The sequence below is a fragment of the Octodon degus genome, unplaced genomic scaffold (genome assembly GCF_000260255.1).
Source record: "Octodon degus isolate 3935 unplaced genomic scaffold, OctDeg1.0 scaffold00048, whole genome shotgun sequence".
In the NCBI taxonomy this organism is placed as follows: Eukaryota; Metazoa; Chordata; class Mammalia; order Rodentia; family Octodontidae; genus Octodon; species Octodon degus.
In genome coordinates this window covers 11,473,727-11,485,348 of record NW_004524624.1, presented here as the reverse complement: position 1 = coordinate 11,485,348, position 11,622 = coordinate 11,473,727, and the positions used below count along the sequence as shown (strand labels likewise).

At 49.7% G+C, this 11,622-nt stretch overlaps 1 protein-coding gene across 1 annotated transcript; it reads right to left on the bottom strand.

Moving 5' to 3' along the window:
* Window positions 1–1,703: 1,703 nt before the first annotated feature.
* On the bottom strand, window positions 1,704–10,861 carry Mtmr11 (myotubularin related protein 11). The gene is given in 18 exon segments (XM_023716570.1): window positions 1,704–1,966; window positions 1,969–2,098; window positions 2,445–2,738; window positions 3,404–3,586; window positions 3,804–3,977; window positions 4,244–4,410; window positions 4,919–4,989; window positions 5,286–5,352; window positions 6,076–6,200; window positions 6,287–6,375; window positions 6,523–6,610; window positions 6,854–6,989; window positions 7,114–7,192; window positions 8,182–8,324; window positions 8,432–8,492; window positions 8,864–8,985; window positions 9,402–9,492; window positions 10,755–10,861. Coding segments are annotated over 17 exon segments (2,043 nt in total). The 5' UTR covers window positions 9,460–9,492; window positions 10,755–10,861; the 3' UTR covers window positions 1,704–1,910.
* Between the last annotated feature and the right edge of the window lie 761 nt (window positions 10,862–11,622).

Below are 11,622 nucleotides of genomic sequence, written 5' to 3'. Positions count from 1 at the left end.
CCTTGGTGCTGGCCAGTAACTCTGTCCTTTGGCATATGGGTGTTGACTACCGGCCCGGCCTGGAGAAAGAGTTCCCACAGCAGTGGTTCACTAACCTTCTCGTCAAGGCCCCCCACGTACACAGTAGCATCTAGAAGGAACGAGGGAGGAAGGGAGGCAGATGGTGAGGGCAGGGTGAGAATAACAGGAAGGAAGGTGATGGGAACATGAAGCCAGAATCCAGGAAGGGAGGGAAATTAGGGGTAGGGATGGGGGTAGAGGCCAAAAAAAAAAAAAAAGTTAAGATTAAGCACATGAACTTCCTAGGACCCAGAGAATCTTCTAAAAATATAATTTATATTCTCCTGCAGATTTTGTCATTCTCACTGGGTTTCTCCTTAATCTCGTTTCCTTTCTGGTGAGCAAACAGAAAGGGACTAATCGCAGAAGCATCACACACACAGGCCTCAGCCTGCACCCAACCACCCCGCCCCCAGAAAACGCGAGGGCCGGCCTCACTGCAGCCGAAGGCTCTGGTCTCCCTGACTGACAGAAACGCTGCTGTCGCTAGTCAGGGCATCTCAGCCCCTCTGGGTCCATTCAGGATTCGTCCCTTTCAGTTACCCTGATTCCGTTCGGATATCGGCCCCGCAGCCATGGCGAAGGAGCTCCCGCCGTCGCCAACCGGTAGCCCCGCCTGCTGACCTCAATTACTACTTCCGCTTCCGGGGCGAAGGCGGGGTAGGGGGGGTGCGGAAGGACCTTGTGGGGGCGGGGCCGGGAGCGGGCGCGGCCATCTTAGGCGCCGCTGAGGCGGAGGGACGCGGTGTGTGGCTGTGGGTTTCAGTTTGACTGGGCGACGCCTCCCGGTGCTGGGGGTAAAACGGAAATTCAGACTCTCTTAAGTCTTTTAAAGATTTTACACTCCACCCAAAAGTGTAAATCCAAAAGCTAAAATAACAGGGCTTCTTCCTATGGTTGTAGCCAAGTGATCCTTCTTTTAGTACCCGAAGAGGAGAGCATGCTGAGGAAGCCCCCAGCTCCAACCTGTGGGCTCGGCTGCCATCTATCCAGGCCCCGCAGCTCTGCCTTGGGCCCCACGTGTTTTATTTTCCTACTAGGAGGAGGTTACGCCGCGTCTGAGTTGGAGTGATGTCTGGGCTGGATGCTGAGGCTTCAATTCTGGTTGTGACCAAGGATTGGGGGTGTTTGGAATCGAAGCTTGCGCCCCAACCTCCAGAACACATCTACAGGAATATTTTACTATACTCTTGTCCCATCGACCTCTAAATGAACGATACAGGGGAAAAAAGCTTTTTAAATTTTATGTGAATTCTGCAGCGCTGCACTTGCTCAATTCCCTTATTTCTGTGGCAGAAATGTGGGTGCTTTCCTGTTCTGACCCCAGCCCCAACATTATTCTTTGGCACCTAGAATTATTTAATCACAATAAGCAACGCCAGCAAAGTGTAGAAATACTGCCCTTTAATAAACTCCTTTAATAGAAACGCCACTAAAAAAAAAAAAAGAAAGAAAAAGCCAGAAAAGGAGAGGGCGTCTCCTGTATCTACCTTATTCCCACAGAAAACTGTAAGGGAAAAAATAGAAACTGGAATCATGGCAGCTGCAGCAGGAAGGGGTGAGAATGAGGTCTCTAGGCCATCTTTTTGGGGATTAGGAACAGTATCGCTGATCTCATGATTTTAACAGCATGATCCAAAAGAGATGAGATTCACCTTTTCAGATAGTTTTTCTTAATTCTTCAAATCAGAACAAAAATATTTTTAGGAACCAAAGAAAACACAAGAGCTGGAGGTTGGCACCGCCATCTGCTGTAGAAACTGAATCTACAAAGTGTTCTTGTTTAAGAGCTGGAATGTGAAAACAGGCCGTGGCCAGATAGGCAAAACTGCAGTTACATTGGCCCTTCCTCACCCCAGATCCTCCTCTGTCCTGCCTCTGACCGCGCCAGTCAGCAGGACTGGGGGAGAATGGTATTTGGATCTCTTTTGTCATAATGATCTTCAGGAGATATTCTTGATGTCCATTTCTTTAATAACTCCTGAAGCTGGGAGAGCTCATCCTGGAGGCCAGTGATTGTGGGAGCTGAGAGCCCCATCTGAGAATGAGGGAAAGAGTGGAGAGGAATGTTATTGCAGCTCTAGCTTTCTGCTTCTATTATCTGTCCGTTACTTCTGGTATCTTGAATGTACTTTTGCCTTCCAATGATGCCCTAACTTCTACTGAATCTAAGCCGCAATCAGTTTTTCTCACCTGTTACAACCACCCCCGCCCCCACCCCAGAACTGCTCACCTGTTACAACCACCCCTACCCCATCCCAGAACTGCTCTATGGATAACAGCTGGGACCAGTACTCCACATTCCAATCTTGCTGCTGCCTTTGCAGCTCTGTCTAGTTCAGTGGCCATGCCCCTTCTCCCACTCCCAAGCCGTATCTTCTTACCTGGATCTCAGGCCTTCCCCTCAGGTAGCAGCGTTTCCAGAGCCTGATCTGAGGTCCCAAATATCCAGGCAGCAGTAGCCCTGGAGGTAAAGGGCAGGCTCCCCAGTGTGAGGGGAGTCCCCACTCCTGATCAGCCAGGCTTTCAGAGGAGCTAGCAGGTCGAGGGAGCCATCGAGAAGACATTGCCAGCAGGGAGGGATTGTCTCGCCAAGGACAGAGCTGATTCAGGGGGGTTAGGGCCCCTCTAGAGAAGAGCCACATAGAATTTGGGGGACCAGGAACCATGAGGTTTGGCTAAAGGGGAAAGTGATGTTAGCCAACAATTGATAAAATGAGATAACCCCAGTTTCCCCAGTCTGGGTCACAAAGGAGGTGTCCAGCTACCACCCACCCATTGCACTAGTTACAGAAACTACAGGCCTCCCCCTCAGAACTTCTGCTCTCCCTGACAGAACTCTCATCTACCCTCTTCATTAGGCTTCAACTAGAGCTCAGAGCTGATTAAAGTTGATTTTAGAGAAACCTATAAAATGTGAGCATGAGGGCTGGTGAGATGGCTCAGTGGTCTAAAGCACCTACTTAGAACAAGCTCAGCAGAGCACAGGGACCGCGGTTCAATCCCCCAGCACCACATGCCAGCCAGCCCGCCCCCTGGTGGGCTGAGCTGGCCACACACACACACACACACACACACACACAATAAATAAATAAATAAATAAATAAATAAATAAATAAATAATGTGAGCATGAGACAGAAAGACTAATAAATGGAAACAAGGGAGACAAAAAAGATGGCCCCCGCCTTTCTAGGGCTTCTATCTTCATGGTGACAGGGACTCTTAAGCAATAGCTGTACAAGAGTAAGATATATTCCCCTGAGGAGTTCAGACATTGTCTTTCTACCTTCTAGGAACATAAGCCTGGGGGAATCGAGCATTTAGTAAGTTTAGACACCTCACCTGCTGTCTAGGAAACCAGGAATGTGGGCAGTGTTTCGGGGCATAGCCAGGGTTATGGAATTGTAATATCTGTTTATTGCTGTAGCGTAAATCCCAGTCCCAAACAGACAGCTTCAAGTTAGCAGCACTCTCAGCTGGAGGCTGGGAGAACTCTGGAGTGTAAACTTGTGTGTAGGAGTTAAACTACATAGAGAAATCAAGAAAAAGGATGATTAAACAAAAGCTATATATAATCCTCCAAATCTAGAGACAAATCATGGAATTCTCATCTATTTCAGGCTTCATATATAAAGCACAAGTCTAATTCTGAAAAATGAGCATCAATTTATCCCTCCCTGCCACGGGGCTCACTTATAAAACACCTCGTGGGAGAAAAAAATCAAAACTAGATGTCACTGACCTGTGCACTCTGCTTCCCACGCTCCCAGGGGGTATTTCTCAGGAAGGTAAGGGTATCAGGAACCCTGACGCTATCATGGAGAGCAAGAAGGAAAAACTCAGAGAATTCAAACTCCGTTGGAAACTGCTGGAGGAGCTGCCAGACACAGTCAAGGAAGAGAAGAAACACTGGAGCCTAGAAGAGACATTCAGAGGTCAGAGGGATCATGGAAACATACAGAAGAAGGATAATGGAGACACGGGGAACAGGACACTGGAGGTCAGGAGCAGTCTTGAGCAGAAGGTAATGGTGCTGGTGAGGCCTCACTGTCTGGGTCTTTAAGCTCAGCCTAACCTTGGGACCCTTCTCGCCCAATTCGCCTTCTGTGGATTAGACTCTGTGCTTTTCTCATCCCCTTCCTTCCTTAGCAATGCCCTACCATCCCCCCAGATTGTTCTCACCTCTTCACTGGCCCCAGTGTCCCCGAGCCGGGTCAGGAAGGGGTGTCCAGCTGCCACCCATTCTCGCTGCACTAGTGCTTGGAAGCCAAACAGAGTTCGGGCTTCAGGGGCTGAAAGCAGCTGGACGAGTGAAGAGAGGAGGCCATTGAGATCACGATCACCGCGTTCTGGGTGATAGGAGGAAGAAGGGACAAAGAAGGGAAGTCCACGAAGCTAGAGCAGGAGAGAATGAGAAGAAGAAATAGGGCAAAGAGAAGTGAGGGGCATAGAGGCAAAAAGATGGGGGATTGGCAGGGTCGAGAAGGCACATAGAAGTGAAGAAAAAACAAAGAGCTTGAATGATTCACTTCGTAGACTCCACCTAGACTGAAATACCCAGTTTCACATGTGAGAAGCACAATCAGTTTTTAAACCACCCTCCACCTAGCACAGTTCCCCTCTACTGATTGAAGGGTGGGACAAGGGGTCTGAACAGCCTCTGTTTAAGGAGAACAAACCAGTGGGAGGCAGAGCAAGTTGGGAAGGATGAAGAATTACAGCTCGCTCTGAGTAATTCCTAGCAACAGGAGAGGAGGTTGCTAGCACTAGAAGAGGACAGGGGGCCTGACAAATCTCATGCCCTCAGCAGAATCCAGTTAGGTGTGGAGAGGAAACAGACTGACCCAAAGAACTCACCTTGAAGTACCACAGAACGAACTCTGGATGTCACTAAAACTGAAACATCACTGGCCTTACGAAGACAAGACCTAAAGGAGCAAGGAAGGAAGAAGAGGGTGAATAATGAGCCTGGGAGAAAGGAGTAACAGGCCATGAGGGGAACAGAGGTAGACTGAAATACTGCTCCTTCTAAGAAGCAGCAGTTGCAGTCTTCTTTTTTTTTTTTTTTTTCCTTAGGAATTTTTTTTTATTTTATTGAGAAACAAATAGCAATAAGAGGGCCAGGCCCCCTGCAGTCTTCTTGTGAATCCAAAAAGTGTTCATCAAAGGCCGTTCACATTATCGAAAGGCTGGGAAACTGCAATTAGAGCAGGGAGATGGGTACCTGATGAGGTCCAGCCATCGCGTTCCTTCCAAGGCTGACAGCCACTTATCCTCAGACACAGAAGAGTCTGTCAGAGAGTAGAGGGGCCAGAAGGGCAAAGCAATCAGAACTCAAAACTAAGGGCTTTAAGCTGATGGGTTAAGAAGAGCCAAGTAGTGATTACCTAGGGGTGAGGGTAAGAATGAAAAGCAAACGGCCATGAGTTTTCTAAAATTAAATCACATACTTGGGGATGTAACCCAGATAGAATAGTTGCCTAGCATGTGCAAGGCCTTGGGTTCACTTCCCAGCACCATAAAAATTGTTGATGGGTCCTCATTGTAAATATATTAAGATTTGTTGCATATTTAAGATGGGTTAAGTTTCATAGAATTGTATAAAGCTGTTTTAAAAGAGTGAGTTGGGGCAAGAAAAGACAATAAATCTGTAGGAGATAGAAGTTGGGTGTAGTAGCACAGTTCTATAAACCCAGCACTCCTGAAGCCGAGGTAAGAGGATCCCAAGTAAGAGAACTTGTTTCAGAAAACAAACTGGGCTGGGGTTGTAGTTCTGTGCAGAGGCCCTAGGTTCAATCCCCAATACCTTGGGTTGGGGTGGTGGGGAGGGACTATGGATCACTGGGCTGAAAGAAAGTGGAGGCCATGTGTTCCTCCATGTCTTTACCACCAATAGAGAAAAGCAGCAAAAACAGATCCCAAGAAGGGAGCACCCACAGGTCATGGGGACTGGGATCAGACAAAAGGATCAGAGTCAGCAGACCTAGGGGTAAGAGGCCAGAGGTTACTCTCACCAGGCAGGCAGAGGGCCCTCAGCTTCAGGTGGGCAAGCTCGACATCTGCAAGGCTGGGCAGCTCATCCATCGTGTCTACCAGGACGACATCAGAATGCCCGGCCTGGAGCATTGACTCCAGTGCTCTGGAGGAAAGAGGGCAAAATAAGGAGAGCAAAATAAATCTGCCCTGAGCACCTAACGCTTGAGTATTCCCGCCAAGCCTCCTTACCTAATATCCTCCTTGTTGGGGTCACTGGCTGCATAGAAACCTCCACAGCGGAGAAGATCACTGCCCCCAGGGTGATGCCAGGACAGGCGCTTCAGAGGGGCCAGAAAAAGGTCACTGTGGGAGACACTAGCTCCAAGCAACCCTGACTTTCACAGTGACCTCTGGAAACTCCCACCCACACTGTCCCTGTGTCCTCCCCTCCCATCCCCAGTCATCACCCTAACCCTTACACTGACCGGTCCACGGCCCTGATGGAAGTGGCCAAATGTTCTCCTGACCTCGCTATCCAGAGTTCTGTTAGGGACCCAGAAGTAGCGGGGAAGGCTGTGAAATTGAGATGATGTCACAGCTTGGCTCAGTGACCTCATTAAAATTAAAGCTGTTAATACAAGGAACCTAGTTGGGAGATCTGAGGGCTATCAGGTCTGGAGAGCAAGGAAATAACAAGAATAGCTTCATAGATGCACTGGGGTGGGTGGGGATTTACAGGAAGTCCTAATTTCAGAGGCTCAAGGAACTATGGGAGAGTTGGAAGGGTGGCAGGGTTGGGGTGGCCTGGGAGATCACCTGGTAGCTATGTCGAACCTCTCATTGACAGTGCTGACCCTCCAGCTTCTGGCTCCCTGCTGCTTCTGCTCACTTTCCCAGTCTTCCATTGTCTCCAATAGAGGTATAGGTGGCTTTCTGGGGCCAGAACCCTGAGCTGGGCAGGAGTGAGGCACAGAGGAGGAGGAGGAACCAGAGGCAGCCTCTCACCCCGTTTGTGCTCAGCCAGCCCCACTTTTTTGAACTCTACTCTTTCTTTACCCTAAAGCACCCTCACTCACCAGCTTTCCTTTGAGCTATCCCCACATGCAGCTGGGTTTGACTGCTCCGAGTTCTGGCCTGGACAATGGCCATGGTCACCTGTAGAAAAAAGCACATCCCATCCTTTCGTGTTAGGCTAAAGAAATAAAAAGGAAGCGGAGGCCATGTGTTCTTCCATCTTTACCACCAATAGAAAAGAGTAGCAGGGCTGGTGAGATGGCTCAGTGGTCTAAAGCACCTACTTAGAACAAGCTCAGCAAAGCACAGGGACCCCAGTTCAATCCCCCAGCACCACATGCCAGCCAGCCCCGCCCCCTGGTGGGCTGAGCTGGCCACACACACACACACACACACACATAAATAAAATAAAAATTAAAAAAAAAAAGAAAGAAAGAAAAGAGTAGCAAAAGTAGATCCCAGAAAAGGGAGCACCCACAAGTCATGGGGACTGGGATTAGAAGAACAAATTTAAGGCTAAACTAAATTTGTTCTTTTAGGGCTGGGGAGATGGCTCAGTGGAATGAGTGCTTCCCTGGCAAGCGTAAGAGCCTGAGTTCAATCCCCAGTTCTGCCAAAAAAAAAAAAATTTTTTTGCTGTTTTAATTAAGGGCCGGCAAGATAGCTCAGCAGACTAAGCACCTGCTTAGGCAAGCCCAGGGACCAGGGTTCAATCTAGGCACCATGTGCTGGCCCTGCCCCTAGGCTCACTGAGCCCTCTCCCCACCAAGAGCTGGCATGGTAGCACATGCCTATAATCCCAGCTCTGGGGAGAAGGATCACTACAAATCCGATCAGTGCAGTGAGACCCTGTACCAAATACATAAAACATAAAACCATCAAATCATAAAATTAAATCCTGGAAGGACTTTTGGCATACTATCCAACCCTTCCCATTTTTCAGACTCGCCAACAGCCACACTGCTGCTAACTGGCAGAAGCTTCTCTCAGCCTTTCAGCCTCTGCTTGAGGAGGGAAACAGCAGGAATGATGAGAGAGACCCTGAAGGACAGGAGAGAATCAGGAAGGGCCAGGAAGAGGACCCCCAAATTCCAAGAAGAGGAGGGATCTTCAGGTTCAGAGCCCCTTACCTGAAAAGCCTGGGGTTCTAGTCCTCCGGCCTCAAAACCAACCCTCAGCAGTCGGAAGTCTCGGCCATGAATCAGAATCTCTTCAGGTATAAATTTAAGCTGTGACCCTGGACGGAGGAGCTGAACCCGTGACAAGCCACTCACTAAAGCAGAGTTAGAAAGCTCTGTAAACACCTCATCCCTCTGGGAGATCTTCCCACTCAGCATGGAAGACAGAGGCTCCTCCACCCTGTTAAGCCCCCAGACTTACTAGCCTCTAATCGCCCAACGTTGACCAAGGCAAAATCATATTCACTGCTCAGGGGAGTGTCCTGGAGGAAGCATATGAACGATGACACAGACACCTGAAATGACCCTCCTTTCTCTACCTTGATGACTCAACTCCCCTCTAGCGAGAGCTCTCCTAAAAATAATCACACACACACCCTTTTGAGATAGGGTGTCATGTTGTCCTGCAGGCTGGCCTTGAATCACTATGTAGTCCAGGCTGGCCTCGAACTCCTGGTGATCCTCCTGCTTCAGCATCAGGAGCATCAGGGTGCACCCCCACAGCTGGCCCAAATATAATCCCCTTTGACTATCTGTAAGGCATTCCAAAGACAGCCCTTTACCCTTTTGTCTAAATCTACCTAGACTCCTTACCCATTTCACTGTGTCTTGTCTGTGGCCCTAATCATTTCACCTGACTCCGATGCCATCCACAGGGCTGGAAAGTAACCCTAAAGTTGGTGCATATCAGGGTTCCAGGCAATTCGGGTTCCAGTCCTTTCCTCAGCCCTGGGGCCCATGCTAGTATCTGCTCCCCTAAGAAGGAAGAAGGGATGCCAAGTTATGACTGTCCCCAGTGTCACCCATATTGTATATATCTATTCCTCTTAAATGAGGATACAGAGAGGGAAGATTAAAATCCTTCCCTGAACTCACAAATTTGAGGAAAAAGTATGTTGGGTTTTTTTAAATCTTTATAACCAGAATAGCATATAGACCAGGGCCTGACATACAGTAGACACTCAGTTATTAAATGAAAAAAGAGGGAACAGGGTCAAGAAAAGAGAGGGAACAGTAAGGTCCAAGCTCTCAGCCACACCTGGACAGAGAGGCAGCACACCTCAGACAGGAACATTTTGAGCCAGGAAATGACTGCAGAGGTCTTTGGTGAGGGCAGGAAGAGAGCTGGGATGGGATGGAATTGGAGGGCTTGCAGGAGATCAGATCATTACCTGGGAGGTATCCGGAGGCCAGGCAGCTGCCTGGCTGACGACTCCTGTGTTCTGGCATCCTACTTCCCTGGGCAGACTTCAATCCAGAGAGCTGAGAAGGGTACAGCTTTAATCCTAGGTATCCTGAACCCTGGGGTCTGGCATCCCCATCAGCAGCCCCCTTTAGAGGCCTACACTCAGACTGGGGGAAACTGAGATCTGTATCTGTGAGAGCTCTGGACTGGGACTGGCAGACACTACAGGGAAGGGCTAGTTAATGGGTAATGAGACCACGAACTTGAGACTGTGAAATAGACCGACCAAGCTCCATGGGCGGACACACCCTCCTCTGATCTCCTCCCCCTCCTCTCCACGGCATCCCCATGCACCCCTCCCTTAACGCCCCCCAATCCTTCTCCTTACCCCTACCTCTGGCTCCTCCTTCTGGGAGGCAAGGTTGAAACTCTGGCCCCGGCCCCCCCACCACATTTCTCTGGCTCCATCCAGGGATGGAGCATTAAAGGTAGGAAACCCTAAGGATGCTCAGTCCCTCTGGGAAGGGGGTGAATCTTACAGTTGAGAAAAAGATTAAACAGTGGGGCACATGGAAGGACACTAGAGGAAAGAGCACAATGTGGGGGCTTTTGAAAGGTGTGAGCAGCCCAACCAGAGCAGGCTCCTCGGAAACTTCAGTCTCCGACTCTGGAGAGGGCGGGGAGCTGCCCAGCCCCTTAAAGGAGAACACACTGTCTTGGAAAAGTAGAAAGGAAATGGAGGAACTTCGGAAAAAGTGAAAAATGAGGAACACAGGAAAAACCGGACTCCCTCGTTTACCCCCAATCCCACAGTCTATTCTCTTTCTATCATGAGTATTGAGGATTGCGGGGGTCAGTAATGTTTTTGTTTTTTTAGACAGGGCCTCACTGTGTAGTTCAGGCTGGCCTTGAACTCACAGTGATGATCCTCCTGTTTCAGCTTCCTGAGTGCTGGGATTACAGGTGTGCACCACTACGCCCAGCAATACACTGATTATTAAAGTGGAATAACTGGGACCACCTCTCCAGACTTTCAGTGATGGCTTCCTTTCCCTGAGAAACCGTGTGTGTGTGAGTGTGTGTGTGTGTGAGTGTGTGTGTGTGTGTGTGAGTGTGTGTGTGTGTGTGTGTGTGTGTGTGTGTGTGTGTGTATGCGCGCGAGCGCCCGCGAGTGAGTGAAAGGAGGTAGGGTAGAAATACGAAGTAGTTCAGCCCTCTTAACTGCCTCTCTGATTAACCTACCAAAAGTGATTGAGGAGGGAAAGCAAATCGGAACCAGACTTAAGATGTCAGGGAGCCGCAAGATTGAGGGAGGAAGCTGATCAGAAAGTCTGTGTACCTCCTGCGCCAGAATGTGAAACACATTTTCCTCAGCAGAAGCGCGAAGCAGCTGAGGCGCCCAGGTCACTGCCAGCACATGCCGGGTGCGGGAGAGCCGAGGTCGGGAGCATCTCCCCGACGACCCGTCTCGCGGAACACCCGGGCGCCCCCCTCGGATCCCAGGCGGGGGCAAGAAAAGCCCACCCGCACGTGACCCCGCCCTCCCGCGGGGACACCAGATCTCTGAATGAATGTTTCATGTTCCCGATCTTCAGTTCCACGACCGCAGCCCCCCTCCCTTACCCCTGCAACCCAAGAAGCAAAGGTGGGGGTGGGGTGCGAGGCAAGTAACAGATGCAGCCCGAGATGTCTTGGGGGCAGCAATACAAAAAAAAATGCTTAGGCATGAAAAAAGACAGGAAATAAAATACAAAGTAAGATTTAATGAGCTGCTGTTTTATTGTTGTTTGTACAAGGCAACAACTTTAGATGGGGGCCCATTTTCCAAAGTGACATTCAACTCCCTGCCCCCAGCACACACGCCCTTCCGGCCTCAGCTTTATAGCTCCCCGTCCCGGCGGGCACTGTGGAAATGATGATGCTGTGAGCCAGGGAGTCGGTCTGGAACACAGACGTGCACACCTGCTAGAAGGGGCCCAGAAGACGGACTGCAGCAGTCATGAAGGCTGCTGAGCACCCTCGCAGCCCCGCGTCCTGCGGGAAGACGCTAAGTCCCAGGCTGTCGCAAAGTAGTAACAGCATAGAAGAATGTGCCGCGATCTTAAAATCGCAGTATGGTATCCATTTTCCTTCTTGCCACCTCACCATGAGATCCTCGTTCTATTTTGAGGTATGGGAGCAGCAGCAGAATAGAAAGAAAAAACGTT